General features: G+C 36.8%; 1 protein-coding gene across 1 annotated transcript; it reads right to left on the reverse strand.

The window, feature by feature from the left end:
• Positions 1-26,897, reverse strand: pik3c3 (phosphatidylinositol 3-kinase, catalytic subunit type 3). Its single transcript, XM_030162060.1, has 25 exons — positions 26,530-26,897; positions 23,913-24,101; positions 22,533-22,676; positions 21,381-21,510; positions 19,070-19,156; positions 18,180-18,275; positions 17,430-17,501; positions 17,231-17,335; positions 17,056-17,148; positions 16,136-16,321; positions 14,703-14,833; positions 14,180-14,261; positions 12,741-12,808; positions 12,550-12,655; positions 11,550-11,666; positions 11,325-11,456; positions 10,074-10,202; positions 9,283-9,352; positions 9,137-9,201; positions 6,863-6,947; positions 5,180-5,254; positions 4,908-5,076; positions 2,488-2,578; positions 2,241-2,366; positions 1-293 (listed from the first exon to the last, which is right to left on the reverse strand). The coding sequence occupies exons 1-25, from the start codon at positions 26,592-26,594 to the stop codon at positions 279-281; spliced, it is 2,628 nt and encodes an 875-aa protein (XP_030017920.1). The 5' UTR covers positions 26,595-26,897; the 3' UTR covers positions 1-278.

Below are 26,897 nucleotides of genomic sequence, written 5' to 3' on the forward strand. Positions count from 1 at the left end.
TTTTTAAAGACATGGTCTGGTTTTTATTTGGCCATACAAGTCATTCAATAATTAATATACACCATATATACAGGAGCAAACAAAGACGTCCTTGTTTTGCCATCTTGCAGTAAAGGTTGGCAGTGCATTCTTGGCCTTTTACTAACAGTGTCACTGAGTTGGTTTTTTTCCTCATCTTCACACATGGCATCAGTGGGGTCCGAAGCGTACCCTGGTGTGTTCCTGCCTCAGGTTCAGTGAGTCCGGTGATGTCGTTCAGCCTCAGGTCAGCGGTCAGCTCATCTGCGCCAGTACTGAAAACACAATAAACCACAATTAACAGGAGCTGGTGAACATGGAAACCTGACATGTTTGTACATTTAAAGGGCTCATATTTAGCTAAACCCACTTTTATTAGTCTTTGGTTCATTTATTTGTGCATTTGGACCCTAATAGTTCATACAGTTTGAATTTGAACCCTCCAGGTGCTGCAAAGCTAGCTTTATATTCATTCCTGCAAAAATTGAGTGGATTTCTACAACCTGTTTTAATTCCTGCTTAATTTGGTACGTCACAACATTTGCACATTTAAGGTCAAGACTTCCAACAAACATTTCTCCGAGTATGACAAAACTGTTTGTCAGCAGCAGCGGTTGTAGTCCATACTGAAAATATGACCAAACTTCGAGCTGATTACCAAAAATGTTGAGTTGTTGGTTGTAACAAACACAAGTGATTTTCTTTTGTTTGGGTTAACTGACCCTGTTGTTGCCAACAAATATCACAAAAAACTATATCGAATGCTTACTTTTTGTGCCAGAAAATGTTTGATAGTAAACTGGATCTCAGATCAGATTCCCACCCGGACACAATGGCATAAGACTGTTTTTAGTTATGTTTCCCTTGACTATCTCACTTGTCGATTACACCATAAGGATGATGTTTTTCTAAAGACCTGGGAACTTTTTCTTACCTATATGGGACTGGAAGCTTCAACAATTGTTAAAAGGGCATTTGTATTTTGAAATGAAAACATAATTTTTATGGGCCAATTTTTTTTTTTGTTTGGTTGTTCTGTTGGTATGTTCTTTGTTTTGTTTATTGTCATTTTGTGAGTGCGTGTGTGTATAAAGCAAAAATAGCAAAAAAAAAAAAAAAAAAACACAAGGGGCTGAACGGGACAGAGAACCACAGTCAACAACCTGGAGGGGGCGGGCTCATGTGCATTTAAAGGGCCAGCGCTCAAAACCACCTTTCTGGTGTCGTTACTCAGAAATAGGGTTGAAGATGGACCTGTGGAGTTGAATTAACCCTTAGGGGTGCACTGTCACAGCCCTGTGCACATGACATTTTCAACACGTCGTGGCTTCGGAGGTTGGTCATGCAGACCACTGGGGACAATTGCATTTGAAAGTGCGGACTTGAAACACTCTCCCACTGATAGAGCAAATACAACTGGAGATATGACGTTTAGAAACTGGAGGAAACAAACGTGAATAAAAGTATGAAAATGAGGTGGGGCAGGCATTATATTTCTTACCATATTTTATATATCATAATTTTTTTGGCGTTTTTCCAAAAAGAAACTTCAAAACGCCTATGTAAAGATCAGCTTTTATGTCAAATATTTGAGTATAGTTTTAATTTATTAGAATTTTGATTTTATATACCTAATATTTGGAACTAATATTCAGTTTTAAAGTCTTTGAAAAGGTTCGTTAAGCATCTTTGTGTTATTTATGCAATAAATTGTATACATTTTTCAAATCGGATTTTCTATTTTTTGTGTGTTTTCTGGCCTTTTGTGTTTATATAGTAGGTTAAAGTGAAAATAATAATAGACAGATGATATAAATGTAGTTGTGCTGAAGAAAAAAAGATACCAAACATGTGTATCATAAACATTTCTTTATATAGTATATAAAGGCAAAATCAAAAGTACTCAAAAACAGCCAAAATAGGCTCAGACCACTAAGGGTTAATGAAGAATTCAGACCCAAACATAGCATTTACAGTTTATGTAGACCACAGGAAGATGTTTTAAAATGCATAATTCCATTCTAAAAAGCAAAATATCACTCCTTTAAACCACTGTTTTGGGGTTCATGCCTGCCAAATTTCATTATTAGAAAACAATATTAATCAAGATTAATGAAGGTATGAGCAGGCTCTTCCTTACACCTCCTCTGTCATCTTTTCTGTTCCTTCAGATTAACACACTCGTCTGTTAGATTAACTAGTGTTCATTTGGGAACCCTTACCTGGGCAAATTTGTGTATCTGCTCGACAACAGCGGCAAACAGAGCTCCCACACTCTCATCGATCAGACTCTGCATGTAGTGGACTGCCTCCTCGTCAGACAGGTCCAACCGGAACTTGTCCTGTACCTGGAGGAGAACGAGCATCATACGTTACCGGAGATCTGTGCACAGTGGCAGCATGAAGTGGAGACGTTCAAACTGACGGAAAACATTTAAATGTAGACTGATTTGTGATGTGCTGCGTTACCTTCTTAACAGTCTTATCAGGCTCGAGGGCGATGTCAGGAATATTGGCGTCCACCATGAGAGAGAACAGATTCAGGATCAGGTTGGAGTATCTGGAAACAAGAAGGGAAATGTGTGCACTCATGATACTGGACTGTAGTATGTTCACATCATATCGCTGGCCTCATAGCATCACTGAGTCTGTTTACACGACCATAAAAGTCCGACAACTGGGAGTAATCGGATAATTGTAGTAACGCTCAAGTGCATTATGGGATTCTTTGGGAGTACGTATGCATGTAGTGATGGTAGAATTCAACTTCCTGTTATTGTTTTCTGCTCACATTTGACTACGTAACTTCCATTTTCTATGATTTTAATAGTTTTTGCACATGTGCAGACATAAAAGAACGAAATAAATCAGATTAGCCTGTACACATGCACGAAGACAACAGAGTATTGGGGAGAATTCCGGGTGTGTTAATCTGATTTCTCATAATCAGATTACTGATGTTATCAGAAAAAACATCAGATTATCCTTTTTATATGATCCCCTGAATAATCTGATAACTCCAGAAATCGGATAATGATCGGAGTATTAGTGTGAATGTAGCCAAAGTCATATTTTTGGTCAAACTGTGATATCTGTGTAACTTTACTCTGATGAAGTTCACACATGGCATTTTAAATGATTGATGGTGTTTTATATGTATGCTCTTAGTTTAGTGATTTATGTATGGTTTTAGACCGGACTTTTATTGTGTTTTATGTACATTTTTAGTGTGGATGTATGGCTGTGGTTTCTATTTTGTGTCACTTCTGCTGCTGCTGTCTTGGCCAAGACACTCTGGAATAAGAGATTTTTAATGTCAATGAGTTTTTTTCCTGGTTAAATAAAGGTGAAGTAAGTAAAGTAAGTGAGTAAGGCAAGTAAGTAGGTAGGTAGGTAGTTAAGTAAGTTAAGTAAATAGGTAGGTAGGTAGTTAAGTAAGTAGGTAGGTAAGTAGTCAAGTAAGTAAGTAGGTAGGTAGATAGTTAAGTAAGTAGGTAGGTAGTCAAGTAAGTAGGTAGGTAGATAGTTAAGTAAGTAGGTAGGTAGGTAGTTAAGTAAGTAGCTAGGTAGATAGTAAAGTAAGTAGGTAGGTAGTTAAGCTTGTAGGTAGGTAGTTAACTAAGTAAGTTAAGTAGGTAGGTAGGTAGTTAAGTAAGTAAGTTAAGTAAGTAGGTAGGTAGGTAGTTAAGTAAGTAGGTAGGTAGGTAGGTAGTTAAGTAAGTATGTAGGTAGGTAGGTAGTTAAGTAAGTAAGTTAAGTATGTAGGTAGATAGTTAAGTAAGTAGGCAGGTAGGTAGTTAAGTAAGTATGTAGGTAGGTAGGTAGTTAAGTAAGTAAGTTAAGTATGTAGGTAGATAGTTAAGTAAGTAGGTAGGTAGGTAGTTAAGTAAGTATGTAGGTAGGTAGGTAGTTAAGTAAGTAAGTTAAGTATGTAGGTAGATAGTTAAGTAAGTAGGCAGGTAGGTAGTTAAGTAAATAAGCTAAGTAAGTAGGTAGGTAGGTAGTTAAGTAAGTAAGCTAAGTAAGTAGGTAGGTAGGTAGTTAAGTAAGTAAGTTAAGTAAGTAGGTAGTTAAGTTGGTAGGTAGGTAGTTAAGTAAGTAGGTAGGTAGTTAAGCTTGTAGGTAGGTAGTTAAGTAAGTAAGTTAAGTAGGTAGTTAAGTAAGTAAGTTAAGTAAGTAGGTAGTTAAGTTTGTAGGTAGGTAGTTAAGTAAGTATGTAGGTAGGTAGTTAAGTAAGTAAGTTAAGTAAGTAGGTAGGTAGGTAGTTAAGTAAGTAGGTAGGTAGGTAGTTAAGTAAGTATGTAGGTAGGTAGGTAGTTAAGTAAGTAAATTAAGTATGTAGGTAGATAGTTAAGTAAGTAGGCAGGTAGGTAGTTAAGTAAGTAAGCTAAGTAAGTAGGTAGGTAGGTAGTTAAGTAAGTAAGCTAAGTAAGTAGGTAGGTAGGTAGTTAAGTAAGTAAGCTAAGTAAGTAGGTAGGTAGGTAGTTAAGTAAGTAAGTTAAGTAAGTAGGTAGTTAAGTTGGTAGGTAGGTAGTTAAGTAAATTAAGTAAGTAGGTAGGTGGTTAAGTAAGTTAAGTAAGTAGGTAGGTAGGTAGTTAAGTAAGTTAAGTAAGTAGGTAGGTAGGTAGTTAAGTAAGTAGGTAGGTAATTAAGTAGGTAGGTAAGCACATAAATTAAGTAAGTAGGTAAGTACTGTAAATAAGTAACTAAATAAGTAAGTGAGTAAGCAAGTCAGTGAGTAAATAAATACATAAATACATAAATATATGAATGAATAACACTGCTGCTTCATTTTATGCAGAAATCTCAATTTGGTCCAAAATCTGACTTTATGCACCTATGCTATGAGGCTAACGGTTTGTCCTGTGTGTGTGGAAGGTGTGTGTACCTCCTGAGGTGGAGGAAGGCGGTGTAACACTGCTTCCTGAACTCCTGGTACTGCTCGCTCTGCATGCCCCCCATTCCCTCCACCATCTCCTTACTCAGCTTCATGGGCGGAGGCAGAGGTTTGGGATCGCGACCCAGGATGTAGCCGAAGTCGATGTGGAAGAGCTTCCCTGGAAGAGGACAGAGGATAGCACCACAGAGACTTTACAAACAAAAAACCCCCAAAAAACAGAACAATAAAAGACTGTTAATGGAACATGGTGTGTGTCTGACCGGTCTTGGTCAGGAGCAGATTGTCCAGGTGTCGGTCTCCTACACCCAGGATGTAGGTGATGACACAATAACCAGCTGAAAGGAGACACAGACACAACACCGATAAGACCGATGACTAGGGATGTAACCATATGAAAACTTCAAATCACGGTTATGGTGACCAAAATTATCACGGTTATCATTATTATCGCGGTATTATTGAAATTGTGCTCAAAATGTTCAAAAAGTACTAATACACACACTGAAATAATTTAACCAAGTTGTATTTAAAAGCAAAAAAAAAACAAGTAAAATAATTGGCACAATGCTCTTTCTGTTGCAGAAACATTCAAATATTAACCCTTAGTGGTCTGAGCCTATTTTGTCCGTTTTTCAGTACTTTTAATTATGCCTTTATATACTATATAAACAAATGTTTACTATACCCATGTTTGGGATCTTTTTTTCAGCACAACTTCATCTATATCATCTGTCTATTATTTTTTTCACTTTAATCTACTATATCAACATAAAAGGACAAAAAACACACAAAAAATATATAAAATCCGATTTGAAAAACATATATAATTTATTGCATAAATAACACAAAGATGCTTAACGAACCTTTTCAAAAACTTTAAAAGTGAATATTGGTTCCAAATATTAGGTATAGAAAATTAAAATTGTAATAAATTAAAACTATACTCGAATATTTGTCATAAAAGCATGTCTTTACATAGGGTTTTTTCCCTTAAAAGTGCGGTAATCAAACACGGTTATCATGATAATTAGAATTTAAATAGTAATACTAGTAATACTGCAATTTTTACCGCGGTTTATTGTTATACCAGTAATCGTTACATCCCTACCTATGACACATAGTGATAGGGTTCTACTGCACATGCCATTTATGATGAACATCTGTATGTAACTCAAAAGTAATACTACAAGTAATCTGTAACGCATTACAGTTTGGAGGTAACTTGCACAACACTGTGTTTAACTGAGGTTGGACAATACAAGCTCAGTTTCTTCCAACTCCATTTCAGACATAAACTGTTGTTAAAGATCCACAATGTAACGGTTGTACACTGTGACATTTTTTAGATACCTACAACATTCAATTTAATGTGAATCAGCCACATTTGATTAGATTTTTAATGACATATTCTTATGATTACTGGCTTCATTGTTCTCACAGTATATACTTGAGAGGTTTTTTGTTTAGTTTCTAAAATGTTTTATTGAATAATAATATAATAATCATACAAATCCTTGCATGGAGGTGGGTTCCTTGCAAATCTAGGTGGGTGTTTGGTAATTGGGCAGTTTGTCAGTGTTGTTAAAAAGCCACAATGAAATAGTTGTACACAGTGAGACATTTTCTTTTCTTTTTTTGGTTAATTATTCCCTTCAATATTTTGGAATGTTATGTTTAAATTTGTAATTTCTTTCTGCCTTTGGTTCCCCTTTATAATTTATCCCTACTGATGTTTCAAATAAAGTTCATTATCATAACGTGGGTATAAAGTGTCTTCATTTTGGAGATCTCTCCCTCTTATTTATGCACAAATAAGGCCTTAAAATAAACCATGTCATCTTCGAGCACCTCGTCTCACAGTTGTGATTTTCGGTTTTAAAATTCGACACATATATAAGATAATACTGTATATTCTACAGACAGAACAGAACAGGACAACTCACCACAGCTCTTCACGTATGTGTCCATGACCTCGGAGCTGATGCCATAGGGTCCTTTTTCACTCGGAGCATGTTTCCTGAAGAAACTCTGTCCAAAAACATTCATATTATAGTGTTAGCTTCTTCCTCCTTGTCCATCACTAGAGGCACAATGGGACAATGTGCAGGCAGATGGTCATTACTACAAAATAAAAATATTTACTGTGACCATCACCCTGTCAGGAAAGCATTTGTTTTGAGTTAGTACAAGATACACTTTACTGTAATTTATGCACCTACAGCCTACTGGAAAATTACAGTTTACTTTGTACAATACAGTTGCATCTTACTGTTTAATTATCTAATTTTTGTTTTTTTTTAACCAGGTCTGTTTTTACTTTCTTCTAATTTATTATGCATAGTGTGTTTTCTGTTGTGTTCTGGTCTTTATTCTTGTATTCTATTTTTGCTGTGTCACATGCTGTTGCTGCATTGCAATTTCCCAGATCTATCTATCTATCTATCTATCTATCTATCTATCTATCTATCTATCTATCTATCTATCTATCTATCTATCTATCTATCTATCTATCTATCTATCTATCTATCTATCTATCTATCTATCCATCCATCCATCCATCCATCCATCCATCCATCCATCCATCCATCCATCCATCCATCCATCCATCCATCCATCCATCCATTAAACTAAAGTAAACAGTGTCTGGATGTGCACAGAGTTTCTACAGGTTTCTACAAGTTAAATTTAAATCTTTTTAAAACCTTTTTAAGACTACTTAGAACAGAATTTAATGCCCATTTCAGAGCCTATTTCACAGCTCTACTGGCAAAAATTTGTGATTCCTAAACTTAAGGAAAACTCTAATCAACCAGGTGGAGAATGATCTTTTCTCCAACCAGGCATTATTAAATTTGCACTTCCCCATGCGTACTTTTCACTTGCGAGCCATCCTTTTAAGTTCCCAAAGTCAGCTTTCTTGGGCGAAATGCATGTGACTAACAACTGCACATGTGTTGGGCTGTAAAGTTAGCGATAATTGGTTCCTAATTTTGATATAAATTGTCAGGATGGAACCTTGCAGCTTGGACATTTCCCTGACACATTTAAACACAACACAGGAAACAAGTTTATGGCAACACAACTTAACACTTTCAGTGCCATGGGCCGATTAAATCGGCTTTACGAAAACAACCTGTAAAGTGCCACGGGCCGATCAGATCGGCTTTGGAGAACACGCCATATTTGTGTACAAACAAACCATCCGCCCCCATTTCTTTCTCACATTTCGATGACGTTCTATCTGTGTCCCCCTTTTGAGACCAAGCAGACGGGAATTTGAGGTCACGCGACAGAATAATATTTTTATATCTTTTTAATGTTTCTTATTCTCCGGTGTTTCATCAGAGGGAGCCCTCCATGCCGGGGGGCGGCTGTGGACTCCGGGGGCTGTGGCGCCTTCTCTCACTGGGGTCCGCTCCTTTCTGGTGGGTGGGGGTCCCAGTTGGCCCTCTCCCACTAGTTGGGATGCGGGGCTGTGTTGCTGGTGCCTGGTCGCCGGGGTCGGCGGCTGCATCCTGGTGCGGATGGCTCCCTGAGACAGCGCCTCCTAAACTGATGTTTTACTTTTACTTGTACAATTTTGTTCTGGTCTACCCGTGCTCAGTCAGTCTTCTTAAGTATGTGTGAGCTTGTGGGTTTGCATGTATATGTGTGTGTGTGTGTGTGTGTGTGTATGTGTGTGTGTGTGCGGGTGAGTGGGTGGGTGTGGGTGGGGGGCGGTACTGATTTTTAAACGGATATGTAAAGCACTTTCTGCTACAGTTTTTAATGTATGAAAAGTGCTATATAAATAAAGATTATTATTATCATTATTATCATTATTATTATTATTATTATAAATTATGCAAATTACGATCAATAATGAATCGGCTGCGTCCGGTGCGTTTTGGATCTAATCAGCAATCGGTCGGATGTTACCGAGCGGTTTCCTGCAGGATTCTTCAATTATTATAAAAACGACGCGAAATACTGAAAAACGGCCAAATTCTGTGGCACTTTTAAGGCTTATTAGCCCCTTAACTGTCTGGCACTTAAAGAGTTAAAACCTACTATAACAAATGTAAAACCTTTTAAAGACTTTTTTAAGGTATTAAATGTAGATTTGTAAATTCAAGACTTTTAAGACTTGTTAAGACCCCGTGGTAACCCTGTGCACACTTGATGAGGACCTGCAGACCACACTTTTAACGATGCTCTGTTTGTATAAATCTGCGTACCTGGATGTTCCCCTCAGTAGCCAGGACCTCTGCAACAGGAACAGACTGGACAAACTGCATAAAACCTGAAACAACAACACAATAGCTCATGTGGGGTTGAACAGAAATGTGGGCTCATTGTCCATAACAGAGTAAGGAGTGGTTACCGTGCTTTGTGCTGGTGGCCAGAACTTTGTAAGGAGTCAACTTTAGGTCCAGATTCTCTTTCCTCAACAGCTACATGAACAAAGGAAAACCACATATTAAGTATTACATATAACAGAGGTATTTTGAGGTCATTCCATTTAACCCATAAACACCCAGAGCTACTTTTGTCTGTTCCCAAATTAATTTTTCTCTCTATTTAACCTTTCTTAAGTAATTTATCACAATATATTTTCATATTATCCTCTGTATTTTGCATTTTTCAGTGGAAATCAGGTAATTTTCATATATTTAATTGATTAATCATGCAGATGTTTATAAAAATTCAGTGCACAGTTTATATTGAAAGCAAAGAAAACTGAAGAAAAAGTGACTTTTTCCTCAAAATATATCGTTAATTGAACATAAAAACAAGTGTGTCCATTCATTGTTTTTTATCAAACTCTGTGGGTTTTACTGGTGAATTAATGTTGTAGAAGATGACGGTGTTTCCGTGTTCACTACGGAGCCTCTGAACGTCCAAATGGGTCATATCTGATGACCATGAAAAGACGACAAACTGTATTTTACACCAATTATTTACATGTATTGATCGGATTAGTGGATCACCAGGTATTAAACAGTTTAGATCAGTAGATGGTTTTGGTCTCCAGTGGATGTTTGGGTCTTTATGGATTAATGTGTTAATAAAGAATCCAACATCCATTACCTCAAAACACGAGCGCTGACTGAGTTTTACAGTAGAGACAACTAATCATTCAGCGATAGTCCACTGTGACCTTAGTGTTCTTACTTTGTCCATGAGTGAGATGATCTGCAGGATGAGCTGGTCTTGTCTCAGGTCATCTCCATGTTTGAAGATCACAGGGTACATGGCTCCGTCCTCAGCCTTGAAGATCAACTTGGCTGGCATCAGAGCGCTCTGATGGAAGGAACCACACAGAGAGGAAAGACAAAGGAGGAATGAGTGACTCCAGTGAATTCCAGATCATGTTAAATAAGAGACAGCTCCGCAACTTCTTATTAGAGTAGATTTTAGTGTTTCTGGTATTTAATAGGAATATTTTCATGAAAAAAAGCAGCTTTTTTTCATAATTCCATGTTATGTGACATATAATTAGACTCTCATAATTAAATTAAAAACTGGGTTTATTTTTGTATCAGGCACTTTTTAGACCCAATAATAAAAGAGAAATTTAGACATATTACCTGGGATGTACCTAATGATGACCTCACATAAATGCAAAAAACATTATACTCTTGCTCTGATCCATCCCAAAATTAATGAATTTTTAATAAAATATTGGGGCCAAAAATTGGATAGTTATATCTGAATCAGTCAACATTTATTTTCAAAATAGCCCCAAAGTGCTTCCAAGCTTCCAAACAGAAGTTCATACTGCTGAACTTCTGTCAATCAGTATTCTCTAAAATATTATGGACAACATCTTTGGAATAATCTACTACCTGAACTTGAATCAACATCTTCTTTATCATTACTTAAAAAGCATCTGAAAAGGACTAATTCATGAAAAAATTTAAGGCTGTATATCATTTGATCTGTACTTGATGTTTTGCAATTTGATTTGCATTTTTATTGTTTTTACTTTACAGTTCTATCACATTTTTAATTCTTTTTTCCTGTGTATTGTTTATTTCCGGGGAGGTATTCACATAAGCCTTTTTTGGCTTCTATCCTCTCCTGCATAATGATGTTACTTGTTTGAATGTTGTTGTTTTTTTCTCTTGCTGTTTTATGATGTGCAAATAACTCAATAAATAAAAATAAATACATAAACTTGCTTCATAACTGTAGTCGGCATCTTGTTTGAATTTTTAGCCCCTCTGTCCTGCTTTTAGGAACCAGTTTCAAAGAAGCATCCATATCTGTTGTAAATAAAATGTGCTACCATAGTCCACAACAGATGTTCAAGTGGCATCTGACACATGGGTAAAGTGGTGTATGAAAGCCTCATATACGGTGCCCTCCTCTGTAACTGAATTTCAAGGTGATCCCTGTCTGCGAATGTACATTTCCTCGTACCTTGAAGAGTGTGGCCGTCTCTGGGACGATGCCTCGGATCCGGATCTGGGGCTCCAGAGGCAGCGGGATGGGCTCGATCTCAGACAGGTTGACCTTCTCGTTGTCAGCCAGCAGAGCCTGCAGCCGCTCCGTCTGTACCAACACAACACCAACGACACTTTAGACTATGTGATATGAAATTCAGTCCATTTGGGATGATGTCACTAACTCATCCAGTTGCCATACCTTCTTCTTACGGTTTCCGCTCTCTCTCTGCACAGCTTTCATTAGCTGCACCAGTCTGTCTACGAACGTCTGCTGAGCTGCCAGCAGCGACCGCATAACCCTCACACTCTTATCCCCCTACAAAACAACACAGATCACATTAACCATGGAAACACCATCATCTTCTACAACAATGATTCACCAGTAAAACCCATGGAGTCTGCTTATTATTATTATTTATAATGCTGTTATGACTATTACTGTTATCACCTTATTTTAACTTTTCTTCTGTGATTATTAAACTATACACATACATATATATTGTGTATAATATAATCTTGTAACATAATTAGCTATCTATTATTATTACTACCACTTTATTATTACTACTTTGCTACTTGTTGTTTCTACTAGTACTCTCTAATGTGCAATTGCCTGTTTTTTTTTTCACTACTGTTTTTTTAGAGTTATTGTAGAATTTCTTGTGAGTACATTCAGTGTTGTGCTGCTACTGGAAGCTCAATTTCTTGAGGGCTCTGTCCAAACGATCAATAAAATTCTTTCTAATCTAATCTAATCGACAGGGGTTGGAGCTACTTGGTTTAATATTCAGTTATTAATATCTTTGCTGAAAAACTCACTTTTTCTTCAGTTTTCTCTGTTTTTAATATAACAACCCTCAACTTTGAGCTGAGCTTTTATGAACATCTACATGATAAGCAACATAAATATATGAAATACTAGATTTTCACACAAAAAAAGAATATACAGAGGATATCATTACAATAAATGGTGATAAATCACTTAAGAAATGTTAAATATAGAGAAAAAATTCATTAGGGAACTGACACAAATGTACCAATGGGTCTTCATGGGTTAAAGCAAAAGGCAGGAAACTGGGTGCATGTGTATTTCACTTTGCCACACAAAATTTGCCCGAAGACACAAGATTTACGTTGGTCTGAAACTGGATAAAGACGTAAAAAGAGAATTATTTTGTGTTGCAAGTTTGAGTTCTGACCTTGAGCAAAGCCTGACTGAACCTCCTCATCACGTTCAGGTACATCTCATGGGTTTTGGGATCTCTCTGCTGGGTGTCCTGGTCCTCACACTCCACGATCACATACCTGAGAGAAGCATTCAGAGTTTTTACAGTCCCCTGCACAAAGCTTTTATCAGTTATGTACATGTTCTTCACTCATTTTCACTCACCAGTACAAGTAGTTGGCCAGGGTTGAATTCTTGCAGGCTCTAGAGATGAGAAATGTGCATAGATCTTGCTGCAAAGAGACACAGATACAACATTGTATTTCACGGAGAAAGTGATGATGTCAACCTGAAACACACATTTCTACTGCTGTTAAGTTCAGCCTGATCTGTGCAGGAAAAGAAGGAAGAACACACTGTAGATTCTGGGCACCTTTGGATCATTCCAGAGAACCTCACTGAAAATGACAAACATTTAAGCTCATGTCCTAGATTTTAAGTATTAAACTCACAGGGCCTCATGAAATCCTAAAGAACATTTTAAAGTGATTTTGTCTACGTTTCTGAATTGAAAAAGTGCTAGTCTTCATAGAACATATCTAAAGGTTTTAAAGGGTGATTTCATATGTAATGACCACTCTCTGTATTTCTGAATTTAATTACAGTAGAACCTCACTTGATGTTTTGATTGGCAGCCTAAAACTGATTTTGATTTGAACGTAGGTGAGGCGTATATAAGTGTTTAGCTTCTGCCTCAACATAATTCACAGGCGGTTGACTTAAAATCAGCCTCATTGTTTGTATTTTCTGTATTATGGATGATGACTGAATAAACATAAACATAAACAAGTTCATCATTGTATGAGTAATTGGCTTTATGGGATTTTTTTGTTTGTCTAACTGTTAGCAAGATAACTCAAAAAGTTATGGAAGGATTTGGATGAAATTTTCAGGAAATGTTAATACTGACACAAGGAAAGAATGATTGTATTTTGGTGGTGATTGAAGGGGACTGGTCTGCCTTGGCGGAGGTCTGCACTCCCAGAGTGTTTTCCTATTTTCTTTTGCACTGTCTTTTATTATGCTTTTATAATTGTTATTTTGTTTGTAGCTGCACAAAAACCCTTAAAAAGGATTTTTGGGTGGCATTTGGAGGCTGGAATGGATTCATTATATTTCAATTAATTTCACAACGGAAAATTCATGTCATAGAATTAATTGAAAATCGTAAAATTTGGAACTCATAAATTCTTTTTGCTGTGACTGCTACCTGGAGATCTATTTGAAAAAGAAGACAAATACCTCTTTAAAATTCTTATAATCGCCTCCAAAAAGGCCATTACAAGGAACTGGCTCAAACAGATGCACCTCATGAGGATCAGTGGCTAGCTAGAGCAGAGGAAATCTACTCCATGGAAAGACTGACTTACTACCTATGACTCAAGAAACATATCTTCATGGAGTGCTGGAGAAAATGGCTGGACTATAAACAAAACAATGCTTAATTACTGCTGTCTGTGATTTAAATATTTTGTGTTCAACCAGTGACCCCACGTTTGTGTGTTGTATTGTTTGTCTGTTGATAAAACAAATAAAAACAAAGTATAAAAAAAAAAAAAAACCTCGTAAGAACTGGTACTTATTCTGTTTCCAGTCCTTCTTACCTCTAAATTGTCACTGTCGGCTGAGTCTTTGCCTTTCTGCGGTGCAGCCGAGCCTCCAGATGTGCCTGCCAGGATCTGTGAACTACACAATCAAACACAAAGAGGGAAAAGTCAAGAGGACAGTGTGTTTCAAAACAGGAGTGAACTTCTCAGAACTTACACCATTTCATATTAAGAACACTCCAGTTTTGTGTTTAATTTCAGGCCTGTACAGTGGCAGAGATCCACATCCAGATTCAGAGCTGATCAACACACACTTATGCCAGTAAAATACGTAAAAAACAAATGAGTTCATTGTGGTTTCCGAAAGAAAAATAATCAATTGTAGCAAAAGTGGTAAATACTCTACAAGCCAGTGAGAATTTTTTGGGGTCGATTTAGATCCAGGAAGCTGAAAGAACACTTGGTCATCTTTGAGTCTTTTCATCGACTGGCTCTCTGTCAGTGTGGCTGGTAGCTGGGATTTATTTACAGTCCACAGCCAGAGTAGCTGTTCTACTGTTGTAAACGTCCAAGTACTGACCTGTCCAGTGCAGAGTCATCTGAAAGTCCCTGGCTGTCTCTTTTGCTGCCTGGCTCGAGGCCTCCCTGAATATCGCTGAAGTTTTCATACTTGAGCGCCTGCACCAACTGGAGGAGGTACATCAGCAGGTCCTGACAAAAACAAGAGAACCAGTCAATAGTCACTTTTCCATTGGACATCTGCGCAAAACTTTACTGATATTTACTAAATGTCAAAAAAAAAGAAGCGCATAATGTCAGTTTTTCTATTAAATAACAAATGCGATAATTTGTTCATTTATTATCGTGAGATGACATGAGAAGTCATTCCATAAACAGGGCGATGAACATAAATATGGTGTTGATTTGCAGATATATTCATTATTATTATATGTTACCCCTCTATCTTGTACTAAATTAAAAAATGATTGGGTTTCCTGGTGTGTCCACAAATACACGACTTCTTCACTTGTTGTAACATACGTCAACATCCGATTTTTTAATTCACCTGGCTCTAGTTGTGAAAAAAGGTCTTTCCATTGCAGTTTTGCGTGATATACCATTTGCGCTACGCCCGAAAAACCACGTCTTGCCATTGCAAAATTTTTAATCGAAAAATTAGACTTTTAGGTACATTTTTATGCGCAAGTTATATTTGCGCAATTTGAGGGTCAATGGAAAAGCCACTAATGTCAGAGTGTTCACACAGCAGGATTCTGTGTAAGGTCTGTTATGTTCATATTTAATAGCAGGGGTGTGTATTGGCAAGAATCTGGTGACACGATACAAATCACAAACTAGGATCACGATACAATATCTCACAATATATCGTGATACTGTTAAAATGCCAATTTTTGGTTTGTTTCTTTTTTTTTTTTAAAGATTATTTCCTGGAAGAATTTAATTACACCAGAAATATGTACAAATACTAAACACATTTTCATTTGATCAGAACAGGATCTAATGCTATCTCACAACATTTTTCTAATTCTCCTGGTTACCAAGGTGTTCAAATGAAATATTAACGGTTTAGCATATTAGCGCACATTTCCCTAAAATAGCAACTACAGTTGCGGAAAAAATTATTAAACCATCAAAAACAATGGTTATGCAATCAAGTACTAACTCCTGTGTGTATCATGTGACTAAAACAAACAGAACAGAAAACATGGAATGTCTAAAAGCACTGTTTTTGTCAGTACAATGCCATAGATATTGATGTAAGAACTGAAGTGATTTTGGTTATTATCAAGAAAACATGGAAAATGGATAGATATCAGCTCTGAAATTAATTTTTGCTGTTGCTATATTTGTCCAAACAAATGTACCTTTAGTTGTACCAGGCATTAAAATGAACAAGAAATTGAAGAAAACAAGGGTGGTCTAATAATTTTTTCCGTGACTATAATGAATCAATCACACATAATAAACTGACTGACCCCAGAGTATTCTTACCTCGTCGTCAGCCTGCTGTAGTCGTGCCACGGCGTAGCGTCTCACTGTGGGGTTGGTGAATTGAGAGGACAGCAGTTCCAGGGAGTCCTCCACATCCATGGGCCTCCACTTCCCCAGCAGCTCCAGAGCCTGCTTGGCTTCCTGGGGTAGGTCCCAGTTCACACACTTGAGGAACTTTGTCAATGCCTGTGGACGTACAGAAAAATGAAGAGGAAGCATTTCAACATGTGACAGAAGCATAAAGAAACAGGCATTTTGTTCTTTTTTCTTTCTTTTATTTGTTTATTTGATGATGACAATTTATATGATCTCTTAAAATCCTGACATGTCATCGCGCATCTGCTGTTTAGATGGCTGTAACTCTTTCACTGTTTGTGGAATTCGAAAAATTCCAACGGTTCCTGAAACCTGAAATGTTGCACTTCATAGGCTTTATTGGGTCTTTATGGTAATTTCACTCATACCTATACTAGAAGCTGGAGAAGAAGCCGTTGGATCAGTATTATAACATGTAGTAAATTGTAAATGATGGCTAGATTTTGAAAGTTTTAAGTGCTCTGGAAAAATGGGCAAAAGGACTCACTCACAGCATATTTTCTAACCTTTTTATAGTCAAAATAAAAAAAAAAAAGTCTTGATGGACCATTTTAGGCTCAGGGTTTAAAGGGTTAATAAACACTTGGTACAAAAAACATTACTTTGTGTATATATGCCAGATTTAGCTGGAAGCTTTTCCATCCGCTGTCCTCAACATTTAAAGACAAACAAGACAATACAGTACATACAACACATTACTATATACAACTGTAAATCATACAATACATTGTTAATACAATAAATACAGTATAAAACTGCCAAGAAGAAGATATGGATCAGCCTTAGAGACAGTAAGAAACATAATAAACAGAAGAAAGACCCACCTTCTCCTGTGTGGTGAGGTAGTATCTGAACTTCCACACCAGATCCTGCTCTTCAGAGCTCAGCTGCTTGGTTGGTGGGTAGCTCACGATGATCTGTTGGCGCGTCATTGACATTTACATTACACTATTTCAGGGTAAATGTTCTTGTGTTTGGGACAAAAGGCTGGTTTCTTACATTGAGCTGGTCTCGTGTAGCAGCGTTGGGCTTCAAGTCATGGTCTGAGGGTCCACTGCGGAGACTACGGGCCAGTTTGTGATGCTTACTCTCCACCAGATTCTCCTGTGAGGAAAAGGATCCAAACACAAAACTGTGGGTTTACACCTGAACGTGACAACTCTGTCCGACCCACATGATCGTGTGTGTGTCCTCTCACCATCCCCATCTGAGGGTCAGGAACTTTGACAATGTCACAGCTGGTGAGGACGGGTGATGTGTCATCTCCATCCTGAATAAAACATCAGGTCAAACACACCAGTCAGCAGCACAATTAAGAAATAAAAGCAAATAGAAATCGACTTAGGTCAGTGGTTCCCAATCTTTTTTGACTCATGACCCCATTTTAACATCACAAATTTCTGGCGACCCCAGACATTCAAAACAGAGACATTTTTTTACTAAAGTTAATTTGTTTTTGATCATGTAATAGTTTGCTATGCTATGTTGCAAATAAACATTAATTTTAGATGACATTTAGTCTATATAATGTATATTATTATGGCCGGGTGTAGATTACTGCACAAAGTGAGAATTTGATTTTCCTTGGTCAGGATATGTACAGTCAGTCCAGCTTGGATTTACAAGGGTGACAATTAATACTGAACAAACAAGAACTCAAACTATGAATTATAAAAGAGCTGCAGCATCTGAAACCGACCACAATGAACATTTGACAGATAAACAGAACCACAGTGCTTCAGTTTCAGACTCACACTTTGTCATGTCTTTCATGGATTGGGATTGTCTCTGTCAACTCACCATATATTTTTTATTAGTAAGTTTTCTGAGTTTTTTTTGGATCAATTACTAGAAATTTCAGGCCATTTGAATTCCAGGTGACCCCACATTGTGCCCTGACCCCAAGGTTGAAAAACACTGACTTAGGTGCTTAAGAATGCAGAAATACCTTTTCATAATAAACAATGCTGTATTCTTTGTCATTTGTTTTGACACGGGGAAACTCAACCATGAGGTACATGAAGTTAGAGCTGCGTTTCTCACTCTGCAAAAAACACACAGAAAAACTACTGTCAACGTAACACACACAGAAGGAAATCAAGTATGACATAACACCTGGAAGTGACTACATTCCTGTATCACCTCTATGGTGGACTAGAATTCATCTAGACTAGACTAGAATTGAATGGAACTTTAATCTGGTAATAAATAAAAAATATAATAAATAAATAATTAAAATATAATTTATGAAAAAAATGTAAGGCTTTATATCATTTGATTTGTATTTTTTTTAAACTTTAGATTATTATTTCAGTTATATCGTATTTTCATTCTTTTTTTTTCTGTGTATTATTTATTTCTGGGGAGGTATTTATACAAGCCTTTTTTGGCTTCTATCATCTCCTGCACAAAGGTATTACTTGCATGAAAATTGTTTTTAACATTTTTTTTCTTGTTGTTTGTGACGTGCAAATAAATAAATAAAAAAGAAAAATGACATAAAATAAATAATCCATGCAAAAGTAAGAATATACACAACTGTACATTTACGCATCTATTTCAACTTTTATTTAATTCTTATTCTATATTTCGTAATTTACTAAATACAAGTAATATAATAAAATAAATGTAGGAATTCATAAAGAAATGGACAATTAAACTAAAGCAGAACTATACAAATCTATGTAAAAAAAATGAAAACACATGTAAAAACTCCCTTTTCCTCAAATATTTTTATCAAACAGCTTTAGTTTGTTCAGTCCATATGTTTCAACCCAGACAGCTACTAACTTCGATCTGTTTCACTAAAACATGTGACGCCATCTAAAACAAACCCACCTCGTTGATCATCTCAATTTCTCTAAAGGTCAGACGGTCCAGCCAGTCCACCTTCACCATGTGGCCCTGCCGATGGGCCTTGGTCAGCTGGACGGACACAGGCCCAGAGATGGAAGAGAAGGAGAAGGCTTTACTGAAACATGAAACAAACGGCCACAGAGGTTCCGCTGCAGCACAAGTGGAACAGAACAGTGTGGAACTGGTGTGCAAACCCCTCAACTCATCATGCACCAATTCAGTGCCAGCATCTTCAGTCACGCACACTCAGCGGCCAGTCCACTCGTCACTCAGAGTGGGTGTGGGGAATGTAAGCACACACTTGGCCATCCACGCCCCCCCCCCCCCCCCCCCCCCCCTCGACTCAGCTGGTTAGAATTAGCGCGTATATAAACATATGAACTGGTAGCAGCCTAAAAATAACCTGGAGCCCATTCTGCTGACTGTGCTCCAAAATATTACAAAAAAAAGGAACTGACCCTTCGCTAAAACCCTCCCGAGAACAGCTGCGGTCCAATCCTACGTGAGTTAATTATAATAACGTACCACAGGCCTGTTAAGAGCTGAGGACAGAACTGCAGAACACATACAAACATTACACCATTGTCATATTTACTGCTGTTATGATCTAATTTCACCTCATAACTGTAACTGTATTGCACTACCACTGTAAACAGACTGATGTACACTTTATATTCTATTATAGTCTATTCTTCATGCCTCTTATTTATTCTTGTTTTATTTTTACCTCTTTTATTAATTACAAGGTGAGAGAAAAATGGTCTGTCCTGTGCATCTCATCAATTGGCAATAAAAAAAATCTCTGAATCTTATATTTGTTTTATTAATTAATTTACATTGCAACTTACTGAGATGAAGATCATACAGTTGTGGAAAAAATTATTAGACCACCCTTGTTTTCTTCAATTTCTTGTTCATTTTAATGCCTGGTACAACTAAAGGTACATTTGTTTGGACAAATATAATGAAAACAACAAAAATAGCTCATAGTGGTTTAATTTCAGAGCTGATATCTATGCATTTTCCATGGTTTTCTTGATAATAACCAAAATCACTTCAGTTCTTCCATCAATATCTATGGCATTGTACTGACAAAAACAGTGCTTTCAGACATTCCATGTTTTTTTCTGTCTGTTTTAGTCACATGATACACACAGGAGTTAGTACTTGATTGCATAACCATTGTTTTTGATGACTTGTGATGGTCTAATAATTTTTTTCGCGACTGTATATTCCAAAAGAAATAACTGTAATTTTTTACAATAAAAAGTTAGTAGTTTCGAAATGACACTTTCAACTCTTTTGTTAGAAAACTATTTAACTTCAACTTGAAACATAAGTAACATATAATTAGAACTCAATTATCTAAGTTTTTAACTTAAATTAGGCATTTCTTCACCAATTGTAGCTACGTAAATACTGTCACCACGTGAAATAAACACCAGTTACATTGCTGAAAGACAGTAACATGCATTTTTTGTTTGCTACTTTACTTTGGAGCAAACAAAGGAGCTCTTCTTAATCAAATTAACATTATACTGTCAATGCTGCTCTTACATACATATTGTAGTACTTTCTGTTTACTTCTCTTTGATATTTGACAAACATTACAAAAAAAGACTATTTGATGAAATGCCAGGTATAAAAAAAACATTAACATATTTGTCTAGTGATACAAATGACTAATAGAAAATCAGAACGTTTTTGTTTTACTTCTGAAATACATGCTCGCACTAGTACAAAGTATCCACTAACCGAGAGGAAATGTAAAAACCAGTATGTGACGCTTTCAAGAAGGCAGCCATACACCTGGACAGACAAGTGTTTGCACCAGCACCCAAGTCAAAATGTATTTGCAAAGGGATAATCCTGCTTATGGTTCGCCACACAGAACAGTACAAAGTGTTCAGGGGCCAATCAAAGAGGGAAACGTTTAGGAAGTTCACCAAGATGAAACTGTCCTGATGTGGCAACCATTCCCTTTGTGGTGGTAGATGACCCAAGTGGAAAGACAGTAGAGGTGTATTTGCAAATACAGTTTGTCTTAATCATACACATGCACACAATCTGAAGGCCTCCACTGTACTCACATCACTGAGTACCTCCAGATCAGGACCCTGGAACAGATGGGGGTTTAGATACGGTGTCCCGTCCCAGCATTTCTTACTTTTTCCAACACATAAACATTGTCTCTCCCTATCACTCTCCACCCATCCCACTTTTTTTCCTCAAAACAACAGTCCTTCCTCTCCAGATCCTACATCTTGTTGTCCTATCTGTGGACATACTGTACCTTAGCCAGCCGGCCCATCTGGTCCTCTGCCAGGGTGCTGCTGGTGCGTCCCGGTGTGGTAGTGGGCTCCCTTCCATCCCCTTCCACACCCGGCCAAACCTTCAGATCGTGCATCCCTTGACGAAACATACTAGAACAGGACAGGATGAGGTGTTAGAGAACTACACCCAGGGTCAGTTGTTTGCCGTTTTTATAATCTGCTTCATGACAAGATGAGCCGGTTGTAAAAAAAAAAAAAAAAAAAAAAAAAAAACACCTTTAAGCTGTTTGAGATGCTCCTTAAAGCAACACAATACGGACAAAAGTATTGGGACACGTTGAATTCAGGTGCATCTTTTCTAACAGGGCTCTGGGATACAAAACAATGATGACTAATGTCAGAGTACAGTTTTATAGTGTGATAAATATCATTGCATTTGTTAGTTTTAGTTTTGCTTCCAAAATGCCTCAGAGATGGTTTTCACTGAATTCCTCTCAACATTGTTATTTTCTTTGCTCATGATGACTATGATTTTAAATGTTCTACCTCTAAATTTCTAAAATATTCTTCATGCTCTGACTGTAAATAATGTTCTACCACAACTAACCATCTACTTTCTTCACATCTCACTTAGGAAGAAAAATTTCCCATTAAACTTCTTACATTTTACAGAAGTAGCCATGATGTGTCCCAATATTTTTGTCCATATAGTTTATAAACATCAAACTATCAGATCATATTAAAAGTAAAAGAGCAGTTCTCAGAGTTGTGTGTATAAAATGTCTGGTCAGTTTTTCTGATCAATGTAAAATCAATCAACAGAGAGACTGCGTTACATTATTTCACTAAACACTGATTTTTTTCGCTCTTTTTTTTAATCCATGACTATGATTTTAAAAGGTTTACTTCTAAATCTCTAAAATATTTTGACTGTAAATGATAACTTTCTACCACAATGAACCATCTACTTTCTTCACATCTCACTTACTATTTTATTTCCCATTAAACTTTAAAGGAATATTAATGTTTTTATCTCAAATCAGCATGAACAAGACACCTTACAGCTGTAGACATGATGTGTCCCAGTATTTTTGTCCATATAGTTCATACACATCAATATTTCCTTAAAATTTACCCTAACCCTTAGAGACAGGTAATCTTTTAGGACTCACCCATATTTTCCAAAGAGGGTGACAGTGGTTCCTCCGACGGGAACCGCTCTGCTGGGCCCATAGATGTCCCACACTGTGAGAGCAACCTGGGCACTTTGGGGAAGATCTGGATACTTGACTGGCAGCCGCAACCACTCATTCCAACTACACATGAAAACACAAGAAAGATGAGGAATTAAACAAGTAAAGACAAGATTTTGTGTCTGTTTATAAAATTAGAATGAAGTTGATTTAAGCAGCCACCAATAGTAACAGGAGGTTGGTTCTGTGGTTAGTGATCTTCAGCTGATGAAACAGAATAGAATAGAATAGAATGATATAGAATAGAACAGAATAAAACAGAAGAGAATAAAATGATATAGAACAGATTAGAATAGAACAGAAAAAATATATAGAATAGATTCGAATAGAATAATATAGAATAGAATAAAATGATATACAATAGAGCAGAATAAATCAATATAGAATAGAAAAATATAGAATAGAATAAAATGATATAGAACAGAACAAACTAATATAGAATAGAATAGATTAGAATATATCAGGAAAAAAATATAGAATAGAATGATATAAATTGAACAGAATAAAATAGAATAGAATAAAATGATATAAAATAGAATAGATTGGAATAGCATAATATAGAATAGAATAAAGTGATTTAGAATAGAACAGAATAAATCAATATAGAAAAGAAAAATATAGAATAGAATAAAATGATATAGAACAGAACAGAAAAAACTAATATAGAATAGAATAGATTAGAATATAACAGGAAAAAATATAGAATAGAACAGGCCTTATTGTCATTACACAGGTTGTGCAATGAAATTGCAGGTGGTCTCTGCCAGCAATACTGGACTTTACAACTAATAGACAACAAAACAAAATGCAGACATATATTGAAAAAAAAAAAAAAAATAGTGTGCAATAGAAATATGTGCAAGTTAGACATATGTAACAAGGTAAAATTTTAAAAAACAATAAAAGTAGTGTAAAAAAAAAAGTGCAACTGTGAACATACATGTGCCAGTCATGAGGCACATGTCTTATGAGCAGTTATTGCACATTACAATGAGGTACAGTGTGTGTTCACAGTCTGTACAGCCCAGGGGAAGAAGATGTTAGTAAATGTGATGGTGTGAAATTTGACTGACCTAAAACCAATAAGTATAGCCAACATATTCGGAAGAAGGAGAGATGTTTTTGCATGCTTGAGTTAGAAGAATTAGTCTCAAAATACTGCAAAAAACATCATATGTAATGCCTTTGTTACTGGATTACTGCCTTTAAAGCCAGACTTAAGCAGTCAAACCTCATCCTCATGTATAATGTTTTCTTTGATCTGCAAAAACACACTGATGAACACAGATTACAACTCACTTCCAGCGTGTGCTAAATGCTTTGTATGAGGTGCGAACAGGTAGGGCTAGTGGCTTTCCTTCGGCAAACACCTGACAGGTAACGTAAAGGTCAGAGCAGTTCTCCTGGTAGAGGCCGGAGAACCTCAGCATGGGGTCTTCAAGCAGGGCTTTGTAGCTCTTCTGCTCTCGTTTTCCTTCTAAACTGCCTCTGCAAGAAAGGAAAGAGAAAAATTAACCATTTTATTTTCTTCTATTTTATTTTTACTGTTAGCAAATCTAAAAACATGCCCTCCACCAAATGAGTCAAGCTTTTACTTGCTTTTTATTTTACTTGAGTGTACAATAGCTGAAATTCTGGACTCATACTGATACCATCGCTTCATATAACTACTGGGTTAAAATCACATGACAGTGTTGATGTTTTTTATTTGTTTATGTTCATATGTTGTGTTGTCAATAGCGAACTAACCACTATCAGGCTAAACTTATGATATGGGCAACATGCTTTAATGGTTATTTTGTGGCTTACTGAACAGACCTCAGTGGCTGTAGTAAGGCATTGTGGATGAGCTGTGTTAAGACCGAAGCCTTTCCTCCAGGTTCAGATAAATGTCACAGACTGTGAATCCAGTTGACACTATCCCAGTCACTTAAACCACTTTTACACAGAGATCCTGGAAAAAAGGTGAGATGGTCATCCCACCTTTTTGTCACCACTGACTGATTTCCACAGCCAAGCCAAAGGAGTAACAGAGGTGAGACAGGCTGGACTTTGACACAGCGGACCTGCATTCTGGAATCAAAGGGGCGGTGACGCACCGCAGCATATAGTGTGACATATAACTTGCGCATCAGAAATACCCTGAGCATAGCAGTGTTGGCTTTCAAAACAACAACAAACTAGCATGGATAGAGTCCTCTGCCTGATGTGACCGCAGATCACGGATCTCAGCGTCTCCCCACTTCGACAACTTTTTGGTCATGTTGATATGTTTGTTTACTGTACACGGCCCACGCTCATTTTTAAATCCCCCTGGCGCAAGGGGTCACAAACACAATATGCCATCAAAATGTCACACCTTGGTGGAACCACCTTTATCACAGCTCTGCTACTACCCCCAGGGGTGTTACAGAGCTGTGACAGAGGTGGGACCAAATGATCCACCATTTCGTTTACACAGACGTTCCGGAATGAGGGTGAAATATTCCTGGAACAGAAGTGCTGTGTAAACGGGGCTTTCGTGAGTGTGGAAAATTTTCATATGGATCAAACTGTTATAATGCAATAATTATAGTCATGAGCTGTACACATGATTTGGATAAAGGGAAGGTTTCAAAACCCTTACACTCCATGAGTCTAAATTCTAATTATCATGATAATCATGTTTGATTATCGCACTTTGAAAACTCACGGTACTGCACATTTCCTGAAGAAGCAGCATCTATCTATCTATCTATCTATCTATCTATCTATCTATCTATCTATCTATCTATCTATCTATCTATCTATCTATCCCTAAAAAAGAAACAAACAACTCAAACTTAATATGGAAAATAGTAAAACAATGGCCATAAGGTGCCATCTTTAATGCACATTTGTATGTTTGATATTTTCCATGTTAATATTTGAATGTTTCTGCCAACAAAAAGTACATTGTGCCTATTATTTTATTCAAATTTTTACGTTTTTCAAAATACAACTTGGTTACATTATTTCAGTGTGTGTATAAGTATAAATACTGCAATAATAATGATAACCATGATAATTTTGGTCACAATAACCGTGATATGAAATTTTCATATCGTTACACCCCTAAATATTGTTAACGTTGCACTTTTTGTCTTAAGAATTTTCAGGTTGTTCATATTTGTTCATGCTATGTTCAAGTACAGTTCATAGATGTAAACATTTTCATCATGAAATTTTACTTTTTTCACTCAAAAACATAGAGAAAACTTTGGAATTGACATTATTTATAAGTTCTTATCCTATTATTTCTATCATTTGACTGGTCTGGCCCACTTTAGATCATATTGTGATCTAAAGTGTTGCTAAAAGACTGGAAACTCTCTGATTTGATCTCCCTGAATGCTTTTAAATCCAAACTCAAAGTGCTGGAGAAGAACTCAATGACTTGCATGTGTTTTTCATAGGTTGAATTGTCCTGTAAATTACTGTTTGTTGTAACTGTATGGGGTAACTGTATATTGTAACTATATGTTGTGTTTCATGCTGTCTCTTGGCCAGGACTCCCTTGAAAAAGAGGTTCTTAATCTCAATGGGATCCTTTTCCTGGTTAAATAAAGGTTAAATAAAAAAATAAAAAATATATTAGACTGAATGTGGAACTGAACTAAAATGAGTCTGACACCCCTGCTTTAGATGTTCCCAGATGGTTACTCTAAAAACCTTTGCAGAACTTCTACTTTAGACCGAGTTTTTCGTCAAATCTCTCTCACAAACCTTAGAAGAAAGTTTTAGAACTAAAGTTAGTCTCTGTTAGAACAAAGGAACCGGATCCAAACGACCCCCAAAGACTTCACGAGACATAAACATAACATCCTGTGAAGTCACGAGCTGGATTAGTTACGTTTCCAGTCCAAGACAAAAACAAACAAACTCAGACGAAACTTACATTTTGAGTTGAACATTAATGTCCAGGTCACAGCTGTAAACATAGTTGAATTTGTCAGTGTCCATCTTCTGACGGGGAAACACTTAATTTTAAGACAAACCTGTCGACTTCAACATGAAACCCCGGACGGCGGCTATGAGCGGCTGGCTTTGCGACAAGGCCTCGGACCAGCACAAAAACACTCGTGGGGACCCAGCCTAAAGCCCACCCACACCAAACTGACAGCTAAAAACTCCTTATCCTACACAGATAACATTAAATACCCGTAATCACGATAAAGGCATTATTTTAACGACTGTCCACCCGGGCATGATTTGATGTTTTCGTTAGCTACACAACAACAGCCGCAGCCGAAATGCACATCCAGG

The sequence above is a fragment of the Sphaeramia orbicularis genome, chromosome 18 (assembly GCF_902148855.1).
Source record: "Sphaeramia orbicularis chromosome 18, fSphaOr1.1, whole genome shotgun sequence".
Lineage (NCBI taxonomy): Eukaryota > Metazoa > Chordata > Actinopteri > Kurtiformes > Apogonidae > Sphaeramia > Sphaeramia orbicularis.